The sequence below is a fragment of the Diplotaxodon limnothrissa genome, linkage group LG18, assembly GCF_057381915.1.
Source record: "Diplotaxodon limnothrissa isolate DT_005_m linkage group LG18, D_limnothrissa_male_GT1.1, whole genome shotgun sequence".
Classification (NCBI taxonomy): domain Eukaryota; kingdom Metazoa; phylum Chordata; class Actinopteri; order Cichliformes; family Cichlidae; genus Diplotaxodon; species Diplotaxodon limnothrissa.
In genome coordinates this window covers 41,037,174-41,060,115 of record NC_140613.1, presented here as the reverse complement: position 1 = coordinate 41,060,115, position 22,942 = coordinate 41,037,174, and the positions used below count along the sequence as shown (strand labels likewise).

General features: G+C 41.9%; 1 protein-coding gene across 2 annotated transcripts; it reads right to left on the bottom strand.

The window, feature by feature from the left end:
- Nucleotides 1-1,057: 1,057 nt before the first annotated feature.
- On the bottom strand, nt 1,058-21,526 carry LOC146614185 (uncharacterized). Of its 2 annotated transcripts, none has more exons than XM_085378888.1 (10): nt 21,299-21,526; nt 20,633-20,794; nt 14,393-14,590; nt 13,895-14,053; nt 8,948-9,028; nt 8,540-8,696; nt 7,656-7,700; nt 7,043-7,510; nt 2,234-3,690; nt 1,058-1,099 (listed from the first exon to the last, which is right to left on the bottom strand). In XM_085378888.1, the coding sequence occupies exons 1-10, from the start codon at nt 21,524-21,526 to the stop codon at nt 1,058-1,060; spliced, it is 2,997 nt and encodes a 998-aa protein (XP_085235014.1). The 2 variants fall into 2 exon arrangements, with proteins under 2 accessions (XP_085235014.1, XP_085235013.1); XM_085378887.1 differs by having other exon boundaries at nt 1,058-1,105; nt 8,951-9,028.
- Nucleotides 21,527-22,942: the final 1,416 nt, after the last annotated feature.

Here is a 22,942-nt window from a genome sequence, read left to right as displayed (position 1 = left end):
ACTTGAAGTCAGACAATGTCGCTGACTTTCATTGCTCACCAAACCACACCCACATTTCCTGGGTGGACACAGCTTTGCTGCTTTTTTATTTGTTGCTACCAAACAAAAGAAAGAATTGGAAGCCTGCGCTGTTAGTTAGGTAGTTACGTCTGTAACTGCCTAACTAACAGTACACAACCAAAATCCCTGCATAGTTTTTATTTTCAGCATTAGTGTGCAGTATGAAATTGGAACAAAGAATGAAGTGGCCATCTTTTCAGTTACAGTCCAATTATAAACATGGGTGGCATCGCATCACTACTGAGCGTGCTACACATGTAACAAAGCACACACCTGACCACAGCCATCAGTCGTGCTTTGTCACTGGTGAAACTGAAGAATCCAGCCTAGAATGGCAGTGAACCACTGCTTCTCTTTAAGGAGCCTCTTAAATGATGTGTGAAAACACTGTTGTGAGCGTGGATATGCGTTCATTGGTAAATCTGACTATAAACTCTCTACAGCTCATATGCAACTTAGATCTAAACTACTAATTGGATAGATAATCTCAAAACCACAACAGCAGATTACATTGTATCATTTATATACAGTTTATCTATTTGAAGTCTTGTAACATATGTCCTAATATTTACTGTATGTCACATCACAAACATGGACATTATTTGCACTTCAGACCAGTCAGGTCCGTCAAAACCTTCTTCAGTTCATCAAATCATAAAAAGACAAGATAGTAGGTCAGACAGTCGTGTGCAACCTTGACAGATGTAAATAAAAAAACTGGATAAAATCATGTTTCTTAATATAATAATCAGGAAATCTTTTTTATCATTTGGTTCCTGGTAGTTTTTTCATCTTGCCTTCCATTGTTTCTCCTCTGATTAACCTGAACTAATTTACTGTGATAATTAACACCAGAATGAGCTCTTTAGTCATTTTTCCTCCATTGCATTTCCCTTTGTCGTACTTTATTCCTTATCATCTTCACTTCTTGCCTTGTTGTCATCACAGGAACCGTGCTGACACAGTAAACCTCACTTGAATGTTTCATGGTGAGAGATCACTTTAAATCGATGACCTGAGTCTGGGACTGGGCCTTGTCCTTGGCCTAAAACACATGAAAGTAGATGTTTTTAAGTAGATGTTTTTTTTTTTTTAAATATAATTTTCTATGCACAAAGCAGTTCGAGAGGCACGCTGACTTATAACAGTTATTTTAAATAATCATTTGAACTTCAAACAAAATGAAAAAATATTTTCTTTAAGATAGGTTCAGGGCTGTTCAGCAGGCACTTTAGTAGTGGTGCAAACCATTAGCCAAAGAAACCAGAATTAATGTTCAGTACAAAGAAAAACATGTATGCATGGCACCACAAACCAACAATAAATATATCAACAATTTCTGGCTGTTGGATGGAAACTTTTGGCATATTGTCCAACCCCTACAAGAAATGTTTTTCATCTCAACGTTGTAAGAAGTTTGAAAGGTTTCGGACTTTGGAGCAGTTTAATGGAATAGCTGACTAACAGAACAACTATAATTCTAGCTAGGGATACAATGATGCGACATTTGGATCAAATATTGGTTCAAAACCTGGATGGAATATTGGGGAGCCAATTCATAGTCTGACAGTTAAATTGGATCAATCAATCCAAAAATATTTGTTTCATGTATTTATCCGATTCTCATTTATTATTTCACAAATAAATACCAACAATCCAGTAAATGTAGTCTCTTAGGATTAAGTTAGGTGTTCAAATGGAGCCAGATATACAGTAATTATGGCCAGTCTCACAATGAGGAAAACAGCTTATTAACACTGAAACATTGATGTGTATTAGCAGATAGTCACAAAGTATTAGATCAGAAAAATGTGAATGGATGCTATTCTACTTCTAACTTTGCTAAAATGACTAAATACCTGGTTCTACTCTTGAGAAATATTTACAGTTGTAATTATTTCAACTCAAAGTTCAAATTTAACACATAACATATTTAAAAAATAAATCCCTAACCCTAACACATTAATGACGGCTTGAATTATATTAATATTAAATGTTGGGTATTTATTCTTAATCTCCAAGTTCTACAAAATGTCGACAATCATGGGCCAAATAAAAGCAAAAAATAAATAAAGGACAGTAAACCTGAAATTAGGATTTCACAGGATATATCAAACTAACTGGCCATCGATTTAATGCTATAATAAGTTAAGAAAAATAACGTCCAACTTACCCTGAGAGATGGTCGAGGAGGCCTAACTGGTCGTACTGGCTCTGGTACTGGGTTTGTCTGCCTTCTCTGCAATGGCTCTAGGTCATCAGCTACATCAGGACATCCAATGTATCCTCCAGCCCCAAACACTGAACCGAGATCACCTTCTAAAAGGTTGTGGTGGATCAGGGCAGCAGACGAATTAAGGTCCTGGCTGGCAGACATGCTACTGATGGCCATGTTTAAAGTACTAGTATGTGTGGTATTCGAGGTGCAGACACTGGGGTTACCGAGCTGCAGTCCCAGCATATTTTCGGATGCCACATCACTATCTGAGCTGTCATTAACAGAACTGACATCCTGTTCTGGTTCCAGAATGCACTGGATGTTGTTTGCTTCAGGCAAAATGTCTGTACTCAACAAGTCCAACCCCTCCTGGTCAGGTAACTCCTGATTTTCCTGAAGTTCCTGCTTATTGTAGCTACCTGAAACTAGCACGCCCTGGTTTTCCTTGCTATTAAAATCCAAAACTTCCTGGTTACCATGGCTATCTAAATCTAACACTTCCTGATTTTTAGGATAGGAGAAGTCCAGGACGTCCTGACTGCCAAAGCTGTGAGGTTCCAGCACTTCTTGGTTATGACAGTCACAAGGTTCAAGTAATTGCTCACTGCTATTATTCCGACAGAGGTCCACAACTTCTTGATTGTTGTGACTACAGAGTTCCAGGACTTGGTTTTTATGGTTAACCACCTCCCTGTTTTCGAGGCTAGATGGTTCCAGCACTTCTTGGTTTCCATTATTACACAAATCTAGAAATTCCTGGTTATTGTGGCTATCATTTTCAAGCACTTCTTGGTTTTCATGGGTATGAGGTTTCAGTATTTCTGGGTTATTATAGCTTGAGAGCTTTCTTTGCTCATTGTTGTCATTGGTACAACGGTCTATTGCATCCTGGTTGTCATGGCCACAGGGATCCAATACTTCCTGGTTCTCTTCTTGAGGGCTCAGCTTAAAGCCATAAGGGTCAAAGTCCCGTGTCATCTGGGAGGAGGTAATGTCAAACCCATAGGCATCAAAGTTCAGCTGATGTTGAGAAGAGCAGGGTTCAGGGTCAAAGGTCAGATCATCATCAGCAGGTTCTGGACTCAACTCATCTTCATCAGGGTCTAAAAGAGTGTGACTAGAATGCTCTGGGCTGAGTTTAAAGCCATACGGGTCAAAGGAAGACTGACTGGTTGGTTCATAGTTCAACTCAAGGCTGTTCTGATGTGAGTCAGGCTGAGTGAAAATGTTCTGGGACTCTAGTGAGTTCTGTGGAACAGCAGGGATTTGGATTTCTTCTTTGATGCTCCTAACCTGTTCTGTTTGCTGACTGTAAGTGACATCACAGGGCAACGTTTCCTCTCTGTTGCCTGTCCAACCTGGCTCCAACAGGACAGGTTCGCCAACAGCTTGAGTCAAACCAAGACACTCCCCTAGCAGAAATATACAGTGAGTAGTTAAGAATAGAATTATGACGCAGTTACAAGACCACAATTTTAAGAGGTTAAGCTTACAGGCTAAAGAGTCTGAAATAATACGATATTCAAAGGTTTAAAGTTTATAAAGACAATTATACTGCTCAAAATTGCACATCTAAAATCGAACGTAGTCAATGTCCAGAAATGCTGTCAGTCCATTTTCACAGAAAAAAGATTTGTGATACTAATTTAAATTTTCATCACATGCAACATGTAAAACAATAGGGGGCATATTTTCCCCCTAAAGGCCTCTGAGTGGGCCCTGTGGACACCCAAGTTTGTGAATGCAATAACTCGAGAACGAGGCGATGTAGGATTTTCAAACTGAAACCATCGGTATCTAAAATTCTCTAAAGTTTGTATCCCGGTGACCTCGACCTCAAGGTCAAGGTCAGAGGTCAAGTTTTCTGAAAATCGTCTAAATGTGATAGTTCAAAAAGGACGTTATCTAGAATGTTCTAATTTATAGTATAGGTGCATCTACTAAAAATCTCAGATGAGTTTGAATCCTGGTTACCGTCACCTCAAAGCCACATAGGATTTTCACATTCATCCCACAGGCGTAGGACGCTGAGGAGCAGCACTGACGGCTGCCGTTTTAGAAAAGAAATTCAGTCTGAAACTTTTTTGTGTAATGGAAATGTGTTCCTAGGTCAGCAATTAAAGTAGACACCACTTAAGCAGGAAACTGACTCCCAGCATCAGTATATGCACATGCACAGTATCTCACCAAAGTGAGACACATTTTTGTAAATATTTTAGCACAATCCTTTCATGGAACAATACTGATGATATGACACTTTGATAAAGTGTAAAGTAGTCAGTGTACAGCTTGGATAACAGTATAAATTTGCTGTCCCCTCAAAATAACTCAACATACAACCATTAATGTCTAAACTGCTGGCAACAAACGTGAGTATGCCCCTAAGTGAAAATGTCCAAACTGTGCCCAAAGTGTCAATATTTTGTGTGGCCACCATTATTCTCCAACACTGCCTTAACTCTGTTAACGGGAATCCTCTTCCACTCCTCCATGATGACATCATGGATCTGGTGGTTGTTAGAGACCTTTCACTCCTCCACCTTCCATTTAAGGATGGTTCCCTCAATTAACTGTAGTGCCAGCAGCACTCATCCAGCCCCAAACATCCCACCACCATGCTTGACTGTAGGCAAGACTTGTCTTTGTACTCCACCTGGTTGCCACTACACACCGTTGACACCATCTGAGCCAAATGCGTTTGTCTTGGAATTGCTGTCCGTACAGACACTATTAATGTGTAAATGATTAACTAAAAATCTTGTCAACACAAAGTTCTTTATTTGGAGGACATTTCTACAAGATAAGTTACTGAAAAACTGCTTGTGCTTAAAGTGCTTTGGCACTCTTTGGCAATACCGTAGGTAATGTAAAACTTCATCATCACATCAGCCTCCTCTGATGACCTGTTTGCTGCTGCCTGCCACTGAAAGGCAATGGAGAGAGGGGAGACTTGGGCAGTGCATTTATTGCAGCATATAATGTGTTTTCTGGATACACTGTGCTTTTTCAGCGTTCAGAGGTTGATGGCTCCGTGTCAGAGCTGGCTATGAATTTCAGACAGATCAGGCCTTAACTTAACAAAAAAGTTATCAATCGTTCTTTTCATCTTTTCTCATTACCCACAGCTACATCCACTTCTGTCGGGCCTAGGCTGCTCACTAGGGCTGGGTATCAACACTGATTTCTATTATCCATTCAATTCCAATTCACAAGGTCCTGATTTAGCCTCAGACAGTCAGAAATATTCTAATTCTGATCATTTATCAGTACTGATACATGTGAGACTTCATCAGAGGTGTGAGCCTTTGTGTCAAAGTAACTGAGGATAAAACACAGAAAAACATGAGGGAGATTTTCCTGGCCTGGCTTTTTATAGCAGATAAACTTAAAAATATTCTGCAATATTGCAACATTTTTAATTAAAAAAAAATAATAATTCAGTATTGAACAGCAAAAATTAGGCTTTCTAGTTCGCGGCCATTTAAGTCAATAAAAAAAAGAAAGAAAGCGGCTGACAGTGCTGTAAACCACGGTAGACCGGCGGGTAATAAGCGAATGAAAAATGTAAATGACGATGTTTTTCCAAATGTGAAGCGTAGTTTGGATCTTCTTTTGTTGCTGGTTCAGTGAATTTCGGTTGGAGAGAGATAAAACCTGCAGCTCAGAATCTCACGCAAAAAAGACGTAAACACAGCGCGGACCGGACGCATCAGAATCAGTGAGCTGTCGGCTTTCACCCGTGCCCTCGGGTGAGAAAGCCGAGAAAGAGAAAGCTGATTCTGATGTGGCGGCTCTGTGTTTACTTCTTTGTGCAGAATCCGTTTTCCTGCTCTCATTTGCTGTTTGTTGAAATAGTTTTGTGAGCTTTAACCTGAGATTCTGGCGTTTCTGGCAAAATACATTTATATTTGTTATGTTGTAACAAGGAATTGTCCACCAGGGGGCAACAGTTGTTGAAGAGTGGTGTCAGTGTGTGTGGCGCATGCCCCAGTTCAATATAACAAAGAAGTGACTGTGAGGTCAACATGGTCTCCGTGGTTCCTGAGTTCTAGGATATCACAATATTTAAAAGTTGATTCAGGATTTAATGAATCGATATCGCTTTATTCGAGCTACTGACCTCTCTCTATCTGCCTGCACTTTCAAACGTACAAACGAAGGACAACTACAGGACCACGGCCAATCAGAGGTCCCGCCCCTGACTATCTCTGATTGGTTTAGACCACGATAGGCGCATAATGTGTGTCAGTTGTTGACCACACGGAGATTTTCAGAGTTGTTGAGAATTTTATTTTATTTTATTTACTCGAAAAGTTGGTCACACCAGTGAGACCTAGGATTTTTTTTAGTTGCACCACTGAATAATTTGGTCACATTTGCGACAACACACCTTCTACCCATTTGTACCTGAGACCTTGTAACACTAACGAGTCACATGACACCAGGGAGGGAAATGGCTAATTGGGCACAAATTGGACATTTTCACTTAGGGGTGTACTCACTTTTGTTGTCAGCAGTTTGTGGCTGTGTGTTGAGTTATTTTGAGGGGACAGCAAATTTACACTGTTATGTACACTGACTACTTTACATTGTATCAAAGTGCCATATCTTCAATGTTGTCCCATAAAAAGATATAACAAAGTATTTACAAAAATGTGAGGGGTGTACTCACGTTTGTGAGATACTGTAAATGAAAGTAATAAAAAGTAAAACTGAAAAACTGTCATGTCTGATAACCGGGCGTGTGACTAAAATATAAATTACCTTGCTCTAATCCTGCTGATGACTGAGTAATAGCCTCTCCAGCCAGAGATCCCAGACTATGTTCTTCTATGTCGGAGGGCGGGGAGACAGCACCAAGATCAAGCTCATACCCATTAGGGTCAGATTCTACAGAATACTGTCCCTGGGAACGCCACCCTCGGATAGGCTCTGGCCCCAGCTCCTCTGACGAACTCTGAATGGGTTTAAATCCATGAGAATCATCTTCCATAGCAATGGTGTCCAGGTCCTCTCGACTGTAGCTAATCTCTATGTCACTGTCTTCATCTGGGAATTCTGACTCAAAGCACTGAGTTCCCGTTGAAGCTTTGTTTTCAACACAAGACAGACTGGTGTCTGCTTCGTCACCGGCATTTCCTGTGCTCTCACCAGTGGCAGTATTCGTCAACGGAAACAAAATATCTGCTGCGAAGGGGTCGCTGCCTTTGAAAGGGTCAGAACCAAAGCCATCTGAAAATCAGAATATTTAAAGAGTTTATACTTGTAAGTTTTGCTAAGAACAGTATTGAAGTTGAGTAACAAAACAACAAAATGAACAAGAGCCTCTTTATGTCAAGTGAAGTTCTGTTTAGATTAGTGGTCTATTATAACTCACCAGATGAGTCTGTTTTAAGGAATAGGTCTTCATTGAAGAGGTCATCTATAAATCATGTGTAAAAGAAATGAAATCACTGTACTTTATTAATACCACTGCAACAAAAAGTAAAGGTAACAAAAGCATATATGATTAGTTTGCCAAATAAAAAAATCATCATTTATCCCACGATGTCACAGCCTAGCTCCCTCTGGTCCCTAGAGTTGAAGGAGTTTTGATGCCCAGCTTGGGTTGGTTTATTTTCTGAGCCCCTACTCTAGTCCTCTCCTACTCCAGAGTTTGAACCACATACACAGCCCCAGGATCAGAGCTGCCCGATGTCCTAGTGGGAAAAGTTCTACTTGTGCATGAATTAAGTTGTCCCTTCTGACAGAAAAAAAGCTGTAGTCTCCACCAACCCAGAGGCTGGATTTTAACAGTTCTGATTCCCAGTCCTCTGGCTGCCATAGTTCATGTCCAGTTCCAATTACCACCTTAAGGCCAAATCACTTAACCCTCAAACAATTCAATTACATCACTTTTGAGTGTAGCCGTAGGGCTTGAGTATGTTCATATTCTAACAGGAAGATTAGGTATTGCAATCATCAACCACTTCTTCAAATTGATGCCAAACTACCCAAGCAAACAAAGTCACACTCTTGAGTGATTTGCTTGGAAAGATGCACTGGCACAGCATTCATTCAGATTTAACTGTCTGGGGGCCAGGTTGATGTTCGAGAAATGCAACTTTTCTTAACTTTTCAGTACTGCAATGCAAAGTGAACGGATACCCACTCCAATTCAGCAATGCGTGTCACCTCTTTCAAAGTAAATTAGAGAAAAGAGTGCCAAAGTCTGAAATCCACGACAGCAATAGTAGCTCAGCCTCTGAATTTGTTACATACGGTCACACTGACAGCGGGCGAAGGGGTTGGCTTGGTAGAAGTCCAGCTGGCTGAGGGGGTTGGGGTTCATAGTGAACTCTTCCTGGTCTCTTTCGTTTTCCCCTTCGGCGTTGAGGTCCCCTTCCTCCAGGCCATCCTCTATGTCAGACCTATCCATCTGTGGACGCGTGACAACCAGAGGTCACAACACCATGGCTCTATCCAAAACTAAGGAAGATGCCTTTGACTAGTGACAGCTGGTGCTGCCAAGTTACACCGGTTAGAGGTCTTTAAATTAATTTAAACTGATTTCATATCAATAAAGTCAGCACTAATTACAATGTCAAGTTTTTGGATGGATTTTAGCCTAAAATGTTTTGCACATAATTCGTGCTATGCATGACACGACATGTTCTGTAAGAGCGAAGCTACCTTTGGTGAGCTGGTCCCACTGTCATCTTCTTCTCTGGTACCGACTAGATTATTGCAGAAAGGTGAACCACTGCCCCCCTGGAGGTGTTGGAGGCACAGAGAGAGAGATAGTTACTAAAATGCCACAGAAAAGAAAACGCAAGACACATATATATATATTCTCCATGATAAAAACCTGCGAAAACTGTAGCATAAATATGAAAGACATAGAATAATACACTGAAGAAAAAAGATCACAAACAGCTCCAGATCACACACTAATAGTCCACATGCATGAGCTTGATTCATTTTTGACTCCCCAGAGAAAACATGTGAATTCATATCTATATTTCCCTGCTAAATACAGATACTAGTTTTAAATTTGAATTTAAATTTAAATTCATTTTTGATAGATTTCTAAAATATTTGTGCTTTTTGTTTTGATTGTATAAATATCTTTTTATGGTCTAATAACTTTGTTAAGCAGTGTTTTTAAAATGTCTCATATTCAGTGCCTTGGCTCCTCCAGTCCAAATGTGGAAATGCCCTGGAGAAGATAATTCATGCCAAACAGCCACTGGATCGGATATAGTGTAAGTGCACAAATGGCAGTATGAATGTGTGCGTAAATGAGTGAAATGGGAAATGGACTGGTTCTTATATAGCACTTTTCTTCTCTTCACTCAAAGTGCTTTATAAAACTTGCCTCAATCACACAAGCACTTTTTTCTTTTCTTTTTAACATCCACACACATTTACATTCCGATGGATGTGTTAGTGATCAACTTCGGGTTAGTATCTTGAAAGGGGATATTTGGCATGACTGGAGCAGCCAGGGATTGAACCACCAATGTTCAAATTAATAGATGATCTGTTCTGCCTCCGGAGCTACAGTCACCCCAGAAAGAGCAGAAAAGTGCTGTATAAATTGATCATTATACAGCACTTGTCACAGTGCAATATAACACAGAAGAGTGTTTGTTATTGACTTTTTATTGAAATTCAGCAATCAATATACTGTGCACTTTCATTTTTATCAGTAGTTACAAAGTAAAAGCTTAAATGTCCTGTTTTTTTTTTTTTACATGTATGACCCACAAAAAAACCAAACAAAAACCCCTAAAACAAAAACAGGAACATTAATGGACATGAAATTGTTATTACACCAAATCTGATTCGAGACTAGTACAATCCAAGGTCAATGTCCGGTCTGTGTAGTATCAGACAGTCCATCCATTTCTTCCAGCATCAAGCAAACAGGTTCCTCTTATAACTGGCGTCTGCTGTCATTCTCTCCATCCTGTAAATGTCTACTGTGATGTCCATCCACATGCTCAGAGTTGGGCTTTCTGTGAGAGCCAGTTTTTGTAATGGCTCTCTTGGCTGCCACCAACAAAATAATAAACAGATATTTGTCTCTCTTTGGCCATCCTTCAGGCATTAGTCCAAAAGATTTAACTTTACTCTCCAAAGGCAGATGACTTCCTAAAGTTGTATTGCATTGTGTATTTCCTGCCACTAGGTTTTAATACCATGACAATCCCAAAAGACATGACTATGATTTGCTTTAGTATTTCCCCAGTGAATTGCCCTCACAGCAAGATATTTGGTAAGGGGTAATAAAATATCTTGCTATACTTCCTGTGAGCCGCTACATTTCCATCGATATGTCCATAATGTTGTCCATTTTTCCTCCCTCCATTTCCCACTTTACGTTAATATATAGAGTTGAATGTATTTCCCTGTTTTTAAGCCCATTGTATACGCCAGAAATAATGCCTCTATATTTGTTTGTTTCTTCCCTCGCAAACATGTCCAGCAGCTGTTTACTTGATTCTTGATACTCTGATTCTTCCTTTTAGAGCTGCTTTTTTCATCCCATGGAATATCGGGCGCACGTCACCATTGTCATTAGTCTCCAAATAAAAGCGGCTCTGCTCTTTAATGTGGGGATCTTTCAGTATGCTCGAATTCAATTTTCTTGAAGAAATGGATATCGCTACCAGATGCTGCATACACATTTAGCAGCGTAATTGAATTCCCCTCAATGTTTTCCCTTATTGAAATAAATCACCCCTCCTTATCTCTTATCGCAAATGTTTTTTCAAAATGCTTGATAAAAGGATGGCAACTCCTCATCTTCATCCAGAATTATGAGATGATGAAAATACATTTGTAAAACCCATTCTTTTTCATTTCTCTTGTTCCTTGTAGTTTAGGTGGGTCTCCTCTGCATATTCCCTTCGCCAACTTAAAACCCAAGCTGCATAATCATGATCTAGGTCAGCGGTCCCCAACCCCCGGGCCTCGGACCGGTACCGGTCCGTGAGTCGTTTGGTACCGGGCCGCGAGAGTTGAGGCTCGGGTGTGAAATGTATGGTTTTCAGGGTTTTTATTGGTTTTCAGCGTTATTTTGTTATCGTTTTTATCGTTTACTCGGTTTTCCTGGGTCTTTTCATGTGTGTTACGAATAAATTTTCTTTTTTTCGGTACCGGTACTAGTTTTATTTTGTTGTATTTATCCGCGACACGTTAAAGGCCGGTCCATGGAAATATTGTCGGGCATAAACCGGTCTGTGGCGCAAAAAACGTTGGAGACCGCTGATCTAGGTTAATCCTGTTTCAAATCTGTCCAAATCCATGTTTCTGCCAGGCTGCTTTCAGTGTTGTTTCGTTCAATCTGAAGTTGGCCATCTTTACAACTATGGACCGTGGCGCCACATTTGGTGGTGGCTTTGGCACCAGAGTGCAGTGTGCTCTTTCCACCTGTAGCTCAGTGGAGTCAGGCAAATCCACTACTGATGGAGACTCCTCCTACAATCCTTCTTTAATGCCACATATTCTAATGTTTTCTCTTCTGGATCGTCCCTTTAGGATGATTTTTTTCATCATCTCTGTTACTGCTTCCTCATTAAGTTGTATTCGGGTTTCATGATTCTTTCTTCAGCCTCTTCCATTTTCTTGTTTGTTTTACTTATAGCCTCTCTGATTCCACTCAGCTACGCACAGTTGTCTTTTCTGAATTTATTTAGTTCTCTGATTGTTCTCCACTAGCCTCTGCTTGCTTGCCATTATCTTCCATGATGCTGTTAGCAGGTGAGATCTGGTCGTCTGTGTCTCCCTCGTGTAGCTTGTGTTGCACAGATTTCTTTCTATTTTTTCCTCTTTTTTTCCTCTTTTTTGGCATTTTGAAGGCCTCACTCTTATTTCTTATTTTCACAAAAGAAACTTTGGTAAATCAAGTTGCCGTGTGCTATTTTTTTTTGGAGCCATGGGCACATATTTGACATTAGAAAAATCACACGGCACACCACCAAACAAAAATGTCACAAAAAGCATGTTGATAATTTTTGCCCGCGCACCAGGTATAGCAGAATTGTTTTCTCCAGGGCCCAGGCCAGTCTGACTACTTTTTCTTTTCAAATATTTATCTATTGCTATTACGCCCTGTGTCGTCTCACAGCATGACTATTATGTAATTTCTTCTTCGCCTTCTTCTGTTTTACTGGCAGTTGGCAACCCATTTTATTAGAGGAGGTAGTTTTACTGCCCTCTAGTGGAGGAGAGTGTAATTGTGCTGCGGCACAGTGGTTGGGAAACACTGGTCCCACAGTTTTATTATTATTATTATTATTATTATTATTATTATTATTTCATTTTGCTGTAACAAAGACAAAAGACGACATTCTGTACAGTCTTTTGACAGATTTTTATCTTGACAAATGCAATATTTATGAATATGTGTAAAACTTTCATGTTTCAGATCATGAAACAAATTAAAATCTTAGACATGGATAAGTAAATAGAAAATGCAGCTTTTATATGATGCTATTATTTTTCAAACCACATGCCTCAAACCACAACCGCTCTGAAGCTGCTGTTAATCAACTATGTGCAATATCTCAGTCTCTACAATATTTTGGTCTCAGTGGAATTAACATCCCATATAACATGTATATAGTTCACTCACATATATGTACACATATATATTGCATTTTTTTCCCTTGCTGTATATTGTTTTCTCTTCTTTACTTTTGCAACTTTGTGGTCCAGCTACCCAGTTTCGCTGTGCAAGAAACTGCACAATGACAATAAAAAGCTCTAAGGCTCTTTCTCTCTCTCTAAGTCTCAAAGCTGAGAAAAGTTTATGTGGGACCTGCCTCTCCCAGTGTTTTTCACACCCGTAGATGCTTGAAATCACTGAGTGTCACTGACTCTCTTTGGTCTCTGGTTATTACACCACTGCAAATGGCTCCCTGCAAAGATTTAGGGAGCGGCAGGTAAAATATGTCGTATTTAAACTTTCAGGATCTGCTGTTCTTTTTGCTGGTGAAGTGTGTCATGTTATCATGCCTAAGAATCTCTCTAAGTTCCACAGAATAAAAGACTGTAGATCCTTGAGGGTATGGAAAGAGATAAAAAAAAATAATTATTTATTTGAAGTGTATCAAACAACTGTCCAGGACTGGACTAATAAGCCCTAGAGCAGATGATCTGAAACAGCTGACAGATGGTGTCTAGAGAGAAACATAGGTCACAGTTGTATAATGTGTATTAGAGGCAGCCATGTAAATCTGTAAAAACAGTAGCTTCTGTGACCAGAGGTGTATTTCCCATACAAGAATATTCAATTCATTATAGTTTTGTTGGACTAACGACATCGATTTGTCAAAGAAGACTAAATATTTATTTTCCAAATACATGAAAAAAGCTATCCATGCCATGGGATTTCTTTCCGCAGTGTCCAGTTTGTCTGCTAGTAGTTCCTTTAAGGAACACTGGAGAAATCTGCTTTCAGAACATAGTGAATAAATGTGGAGATGATAGTTTCTAAACCTTCTGTTCTTAACAGCGACTAAGGCCTGTTCTCACACTTCTAGGAATCGTCAGTATTGTTTTAGATCACACTTGAAAATTGTCATTCATATTCAGTAAGGGGTACTCGCCATCATCATTGCCATTTACCATTATGAGGTCAGCATAGGCAGGCAGTGATTGGCTCCTTCCCCATGGCCTCAGAGACGGCAGATTATCTTCAGTGGTGTCTGCAAGAGATGTTGATTCATCCAGATGGCTTTCTGGAGTGACTGCACCTCCTGACAGAGAGTACAGGGTGTGCTCCTCCTGCAAGAAACACACACAGGAGTGGGGTGAACATGAAAAGCTGGTATTGTTAAACTTAAGAAACCAGATACATGTTTTCCTCTTTTTACAACACATATTTTATTTGAGATAATTAAATGCAAAATGTTTTTGTGTTTCTCTGAAATCAGAAAAACAAACTATATTCCTACCAAAAAACGGGAATAGTTATTTACTTCATTCACTTTCTTAGTGCAGTCATGGACAGATGGTCCATTTTTCAAAGCTTTAGGGGATAAGTGATATTAATAAAATAGAAATCATTGATATGAACACTTTATGGACAGATGCACTCAAACATCCTTGTAGTGATCGTTGTACCTGCAGGATCTCTTCATAAGACTGTCTGATCGAGTCTTGTAGAGGACTGTTCCGCTCTCCAGCCTCTTCCACTTTCCTCTTGGCCTGTTTCACCTCTTCTCTTAGCTTCCTCAGCCTCCATCTGGCTCTGGAAAGCTCCCTCTCATACTCCTCCACTTGGCTCTCCTTCTGTGCCTCCTCTGCCTGCAGAGATAGGATCTGGAAAGACAGGACTCAGTCAGTCCAGTGGGCTACAACAACAAATGTATTAGCTCATCTTGAATTTAAGAGCAGTGAAATGTCTTTCTGATGAGACTGATAAGAGCAACACAAGGTTAGAAGAGTAACACATGAATTATACATCTGTGTCAGATTGCATCGCAACTTACACATAACTGTAGCCCAATTTTAACTACGCTGCAACCTTCAATGTAACCTGACTTGCACCTCCCAAGGAATGTAACTCCATGTCATGTTACTGTCTACCATGATGACTTGAATGGTGCGGAAGGTTGCCGTGTAGGGATAAAAGGAATTTCTGTTCACTATATAAACTATGATGTAGATTTCCTGCAGAAGTTCAAATCATGCTTAAGTGGCACGAAAAAGAAACACCTGGAGGAACGTTTAGCAGTAACTAATTATTTAAATAAGCATTAATTAAGAAGCAGCAAGTGTAACGGTATGACTGCACAGCTTTGGAACGGGAGTCGCAAGTTCGATTTCCGCCTGGAGTGACTGTATCCAATAAGAGTCCTAGGCTAGACCCCCATGCTAACCAAGCCTACCGCAGACATGAGCGAAGGAGATAAATATGAAGCCATACTTGCTCGGACATCGCCCGGATTAACAAGGTCCGCATCAGGTGTTAAGAAACCAGGGCACCCAGATGAGAAGTGGGCTACAGGAACAGGAAGGCATCGGTGGGCAAGAGACAAAAATAGTGCACTGTTGGAATGCTCTACACAAGTAACCCCAGTGGAAGGGGTTACACGAATATGATTAAGATTCTTATGGAATCTTCAGTACCCAGCATCCACATTGATGGCAAAACAACTAGTAGCTCAGTGTTCCAACATTCGGAAGAAGGGACCGCTCTCATGGCTAGAAATTGAAGAGGTACAACACACATGCTATAGAAAAGGGGAGCCAGGACGACAGGTCAGGGGGGAGATACCATTACCCCCACCTGAGATTGGGTACCAAGCCCATGTGCGATAGAAGAAGGATTGTTGAGTGAAAGACAGATTCATGGCGAAGCTTGAAACCTGGATCCTCCATAGCTGGTTACCGAAACTAACAAGCTGATCTACACCACGGCAGCAATGAACAGTGAGAATCTTGGCTACAAGTTGAACAGCCACAAGGAGCAGTACCCTCCATGGAGAAGGAGACTACAGGCCAAGGTCAAGGTAGGCGTCTAGTCTAGTTAGACAGTTCTGTGAGTCCGAGCAATAGGCAGGCAGGGTGAACAACACCCTGTTGACCATCCGAGAAACCTTTTTGCAACGAGTTGCTCCTGCAACCCTGTCCCTGGCTAGTGCACCCACATTCTTAGCTTCCGCTTCTCTGCGCTCCCCTCTCCTGAACCATTTACAGGGGAGGTGGGCCAGTGCAGAGGCTTCTTCTTCATTCTGCTCTGCTATTCCAGCACTCTTCCAGGGCCTTTCCCAATGTTAATTCAAGGGAATAAATAATTGTTGGTTCCTTTCAGGACCCTGACTTGTAATGGGTCAGATCTTACCTCCTGGTGACATTCTTTAGAAATACTTACTTATGCACAGTTCCTGTAAGATTTTAAGGTTTTATTCCACCATCCTTTGTGCACAGATGAAGCAGCCCATCAGTTGCTTGGCCTTTGACAGTACCCGGTCTGTAGCCGAGTTCTCCATTAATTTTCATGTTAAGGGCACAGAGACAGGGGGTTAAGAAAACGCTTTGTGCTCCCCTTTAAAAGGATGAGCTTGCTGCACGGGATGAACCCAGGTGTTTTGAAAGCCTAGCAGATTTTGCAATCAGGATTGACAATCGGTTGCATGAAAGAGAGAGAAGAGGGTTAGAGGTTACAAGACCGGGTGGGCACTTCTCCATTCGTTTTGCTCCTCGGACCTTTCTGACTAGCTCCATGAGTGTCTGACAGCACAGATAAAACAGCTGCTAGTCGATGAGAGACACCCAGAATAGCTAACTGAAGGCTGAAGAGACCTGATCTTCAAGGACCCCAGTCTTCCTTGTTGGCATTTGCTTTGCCTCCCCCTGAGCCAATGCAACTGGGATGCACAAGGTTGACATCAGAGAAATGCTGGAGGAGGTTCGACGAGCAGTTGTGTATGTATTGTGGTTTGTTGGGCCATTTTCTGGCCTCTTGACGTGTCTGGCCAAAAGACAGTGCCTACCAGTAACTGTGGGCCGTGACAGGGATACTAAGTGGGCAGTGCCTCTCCAGATGCCGAGGGTCCCCGTATGCAACTCCCTACCACCCTGTGTGGCAAGACCAGGACCTATTCATTACAAGTGCTTTTGAAGGCAGGTGCCAAGCAGAGTCTGATTGACAGAGATTTGGTGCAACAACTTGTGAGGTTCTGGTAGCTGTAAATGCTCTCAGTGGTCAGTCACTTCCCTCCGTCACTCACCAAACCAAACCAGCTGAACTTATTCGTTAACAAGTATCTACTACCTTGGTCCATTTCTCATTACTCCTGACAGTCCAGGTTCCTCAACACCTGACCTGGTGAAGTCCAAGCTGTTATGGCTTCAGTTAACAGCCATAACAGTTATGGCTTCAGTTAAATATATCGCAAATATTCCGAGATAGGCTTGGTTAGCATGGGTGCCTAGCCTGCTGACCCTTACTGGATACACACCTTCACGTTGAACCCCCAACATAAAGTTCCTAAGGGGACAACTGTGCTATCGTAAGAATAGCAACACCAAGGCTGGAAGACAGAGCAATACTGGAAGAGCATATGGGAGAAGGACACAACCCAAAACAGCAATGCTCATTGGCTAGTAGATCTAAGAACAGACCACAGCAAAGGTCGCCAGTATGAAGAATTGGACAGAACCAGGCCCTGACATGGTTCACGCCTACTGGCTGAAGAAGCTGACTGCACTCCACGAGCGTCTGGCAGCGGAGATGAACCAGCTGCTAGTCAATGAGAGACACCCAGAATGGCTAACTGAAGGCCGGACAGTTCTGATCCTCAAGAGCCCCCAGATGGTATCGGTGACGTCCAATTACCGGCCAATAACCTCCTCAGTACCACATGTAAGCTCCTGTCAGGCATCATAGTGGCTAAGATGAACAGTCACATGGGTCAATACATGAGTGGGGCACAGAAAGGAATTGGCAAGAATACCAGTGGCGCAAAACACCAGCTAGGTTGGTGGACTAGGCTGACCAACCTGTGCACTGCCGAATTGATTACAAGAAGGCCCATGACTTGATGCCCCACACCTGGATCCTGTAATACTTAGAACTGTACAAGATCAACATGACCCTAAGGGCCTTCATCAGGAACTTAATGGGGATGTGGCAGACAATGCTAGAGTTCAACTTCAAGCCCACAGCACAAGCCATCATCAAGTGGATCTACCAAGGAGATGCTCTGTCCTCACTACTGTTCTGAACCCATCAGTGAGATCATTGATAAGACTGGCTATGGATACTGACTATGGAATGGAGCAATTGTCAGCCACCTCCTCTACATGGATAACAGCAAGCTAATGCCAAGAGTGACCGAGACATCGATTCACTGATCCAAACCACCAGGATATACAACAATCACATCGGAATGTTGTTCGGGCTGGAAAAGTGTAGTCGGATGATAACAAAGAGAGGGAAGGTAGTCAGAACTGAGGGGATTGAACTACCAGAAAGCAACAATGCAGACATAGAGGACAGTTACAAGTACGTGAAGAGGCCGTTAGGTAAGAACGGAGGTTAGAAGCCTATCATCAAGATCAGGAAGCTCCTGACCATGCGTGGAGAGTTTCACCCCAAGTCCAGCACCCTTAGGCTGTATGGTAAGTGGAAGGAAGGAGGTCAGAGACTGGTGAGTGTCAGCACCACAGTCCAGGATTAGACAACGAACTATATTAGGAAGATGGCTCAAACTGACTGCCTGGTCAGTGCCATTAAGAGATTTAAAAACAAATGAGAGAATTTTAAAAACAATCCTAAAATGTACAGGTAGCCAGTGGAGTGAAACTAAAATGGGGGGTAATGTGCTCAGACTTGCTTGTTCCAGTTAAAAGACGTGCTGCAGCATTTTGCACAACCTGCAGACGCCTAATGGATGCATCACTAACCCCACAATAAAGTGTGTTACGATAATCCAACCTACATGTAACAAAGGCATGGATTACTGTCTCAAAAAGCTGTTTTGATAAGATGGGCTTTATTTTGGCTAATTGCCTCAAATGAAAAAAGCTAGATCTTACAACAGCTCTGACCTGGCTTTCAGGTTTAAGATCTGCCTCCATTTTAACTCCCAGATTAGTGATGACTGCTTTAACATACTGTGCCAGCAAACCAAGATTTATAGCAGTGGTCTCAGAAGCACCACCAAAAACCATCGCTTCTGTTTTCTGCTCATTAAAATGTAAAAAGTTCAAAGTCATCCAGGCCCTTATTTCATCAAGGCATCTGAGTAGAGGGTCTACTGAGAAGCCATTTATCTTTTTAAGTGGGAAATAAATCTGGGAGTCATCAGCATAACCATGTTTCCTGAAAATAGAGCCAAGGGGTCGGAGATATAGGAAGAAAAACAAGCGTGCCTAAAACTGAACCCTGTGGGACCCCACATTGAAGAGAAGCAGCAGAGGATACAAACTCACCAAGCTACTCACTCATACAGAAACATCTGTGCTGAATATGGCCTTGAAGTCCCAAGGTCAAAATGGGAGACGCCCCCAAGGGTGGTGGAGAATGACCGAGCTAAGATCCTGTGGGACTTCCAGATACAGACGGACAAAGCGGTGGTGGCTAACCAACCGGACACCGTAGTGATAGATGTAGCGGTTCCAAATGACAGCAACATCAGGAAGAAGGAACACGAGGAGCTAGAGAAGTACCAAGGGCTCAAAGAAGAGCTCGAGAAGATGTGGAGGGTGAAGGTAACAGTGGTCCCAGTGGTAATGGGAGCACTAGGTGGAGCAAGTCCCAAGCTAGGCGAGTGGCTCCAGCAGATCCCCAGAACAACATTCGAGATCTCTGTCCAGAAGAGCGCAGTCCTTGGAACAGCTAAGACACTGTGCAGGACCCTCAAGCTCCCAGGCCTCTGGTAGAGGACCGAGCTTGAAGGATAGACAACCCACAAGGGCGAGAAGGGAATTTTTTATATGTATATATAAAAATATATAAAAAGAGGTGGAAATCAACAGACACCCCATGTTACGATATTATAACAATAGTACTGCAATAACATATATTGCATATATTGCTGTAGATTATGTCTCAGACAGGCAGAGTTTCAGACCCAAAGTGCATACATGCAGGCAGGACTGAACTTAGTTTTATTGTTGGATCTGCTGAGAAATAAAAAACCAGGGAGGCTAACTGACAAAAACAAAACAGACATAGCAGTACAGCGATTTACCACACAGACAGGGCACACATCAAGAGAGAGATCACAATGATTGACAGAGTAAAACACAAATAATATATACAAAAGGGGAAATCACAGCAAAGAGGAGAGACCTGGGGAACACAGCAGGTCATAATCTAACAGACGAGAAGGGGGAAGCAAAACTGAACACACTGAACATGGGACAAGAGACTGTCAAAATAAAACAAGAAACACACCAAGATGCAGACTAAGACATGGGGCTTGACACAGGGGCCATGATGAAGGAACACACACAGGAACAAGAGAGACTCGGCAAACATGAATACAAAATAACTCAAAATATTAGAGGAGCAGAACTCAACCCTAAAACATACTAATAAAGCAAAGCGTCATAAACCTAAAGGAAAACTCAAAAAGCTGTGTCACAAACCCCGAACCATGACACATTCTGGAATTTTGAAAAACTTTGGCTTATTCAAAGTCATCTTCTCTGGCCATGGTTCTGAACACTTACACTGTGCGCTCAACAGTTTCACCCACCTCTCAAAACTCCACAGTTAACATCAACGTCCCTCAAACTGACCGTAGTTTTCAAGGAGATGAGATACCCACTCATGCAGCTGCGCATCACGTGAATGCTGAAAAAATACAGAGCACAGGCTGCCAGAGCAGCAGTACTGTGCATCATTACCTGCTGACTTTCTTCATAGCAGAGCTGTCTGGTTCCCTTTATTTGCTGTATCAGTTTCTCTTTGTGTTTCTCTAATTTAACTAGGGTCTCCTCCAGCTCTTTGCGGTCTGACCTCTGCTCCTGAAGTTCCAAGTTTTCCACTGCCACTGCACTCTCCAGCTCCTACATCACACACAAAGACACAGTTAAAATCTGCAGAACGATATAAATGCTGGGATGATGAAACATTCACACACACAAAGTGCAGGTGAAAAAACAAAATTACGAAAATACACCAGCCCAAGTTACTGTACAGAGCTTTTCCCTTTGCTTGGTTGGTTTTTGTTCTGGCACCAGAAATGGCACTTCCCCTTTTTTAAAGTTCATAGAGAAGTCACCAAAATCTGAACATTTCAAGGACCAGGACATTTGGCAATCCAGACTTGCGCTGAACACGTGTGTGTTTACAGCTTCATGTTTGTGAGACTAGTCCTACAGCATCATGACATCACATGAGAGCATCATGGGAAATGCAGTGATGGAAGGGTCCCAAACTGGAAACCTTACAGCCACACACATGCATAAAAATGATATAGGTACTGTCCAAATGATCTCACAAATAACAGAAAACGTGATTTCGACAAAAAACACAGACACACACAGACACACAGATTCAAACACACACACCAGTGCTAGGTGCTGTGGTCTTCTTACTCTGATCTCGGCCGTCTTGGCAAGGATTCTCTCATCAGTCTCCATGATGTCGGCGTCCCTGGGAGATGACCAGCAAAGTAGACAGGAATGTTTAAGGAGGGATGAGAGAGAGCATTCGTTCTTCCAGTCTGCTTTTCCTTCATCATGCCCTCCTTCCCACGATCCCTCTATTTTTTCCTGCTGCACTGCTGGCTCCTCCATTGCTGCCCCTCTCTAGCTGTCGCTACACTGCAGAGGAGGCGGAGCGTCAGCACGCACGTGTGTGTGTGTGCTGGAAAATGCACACAGGCAGACTGCACCAGCGTGGAAGATGAGTCAGACCAGAGAAGGGTAGAGCCGACTTATGCATCAATGGAAGAACGCCCGCTCCTGTACAAGTCTCCATCCTTCATGTTTTCCTCCTCCTCAGTTTCCTGCCATACCACTGTTTCCTTCATATCCTTCTCTATACTCTCCCCCTCTCCATCACCACTGGCCTCTGCAGTATGATCAGTTCATACACAACACACAGTGTGTGTGTGTGTGTGTGTGTGTGTGTGTGTGTGTGTGTGTGTGTGAGAGAGAGAGAGAGAGAGAGAGAGAGAGAGAGAGAGAGAGAGCCATCCAGCAGCAGTCTGCACAGCCAATCAATATCAATCAATATTCATTCTGCCCTACTTCATTAGCCAGCCGCACTGGTGTTTTCATCAAATAGTTTTCAAGAGCACAAATACAACCATGCAAGCAAAAGCAATGATCTTGGGTGAAGGGGTACTCTGAGAATAGGTGCATTGCCATTTTGTAGGTACTACTCAGATCATCAGCTACCTCTCATGTAATTCTGTGTAGTTACTCCTGAACAGCTAAAGTTTCAATAGGATGATGGCTTTATCTCCCACATAGTTTGTGCACTTAATCAAAATAGAGCTAGAACGAAGCACTGCAATGTGCTACCAAAGTCAAAATGCAAAATTGTTCAGGTATGTACAGTTTGGATGCTGCTCCTCTACAAGCAGTTACAGGTAGAGTAAAACAGTTCATCAGCCAATAAAATGTCCCCCTATTTGGAGTAAATAACTTTACTTTGTGTGGTTAGCATGTTCTGGGATTAGGTTAACCTGGAACTCCTTTTCTCTCAGGTCAAGCTAAGATTTAGTAACTGATTTGTGCTTTTTTGATTACTTTGAATCACCCGTGTTGCCGTCTGACCAGAATGAAAATAGCAGCCATTTCTGCAGAAAACAGCACATGCAGAGAAATAATGAGGTGATAACAGAAAGGAGATAGGACCAGATCAGAGACACAGATGGAGGAGGGGAGATAAAGCCACAGGACAGTACTCTCACTGTTACCATCAGAGGCTTGCAGATGGTTCAGGCAGAAACCGAGAAGTGCACGGGAAAAAGCAGAGGTGCTTTTATTAACAACAGATAGTGTTGTTGTAATAGTTCAGCATCTTTAAAAAGAAGAAAAATGTAGCAATGGGTTTTGGTCATTCCTTATAAAACCTGTTACAAATTACAGTTAAAGAATCTTAACCATGCTTAATTGGACTCATTTCTCAAAGATCGTGCAACTAAAAGGCATCTGTAATTTGATACTGTAAAGTCCCATTTTTGGGGATCAAAACAGTTCTCA

Coding starts and splice junctions, on each gene's coding strand:
- LOC146614185 (XM_085378887.1), bottom strand. CDS start 21,526: ATGGAGGAGCCAGCAGTGCAGCAGGAAAAAATAGAGGGATCGTGGGAA. Junction 7,511..7,655: donor CCTTAAAACAGACTCATCTG/GTGAGTTATAAT, acceptor TCTGATTTTCAG/ATGGCTTTGGTTCTGACCCT. Junction 1,106..2,233: donor CTCCTCGACCATCTCTCAGG/GTAAGTTGGACG, acceptor CATGTGTTTTAG/GCCAAGGACAAGGCCCAGTC.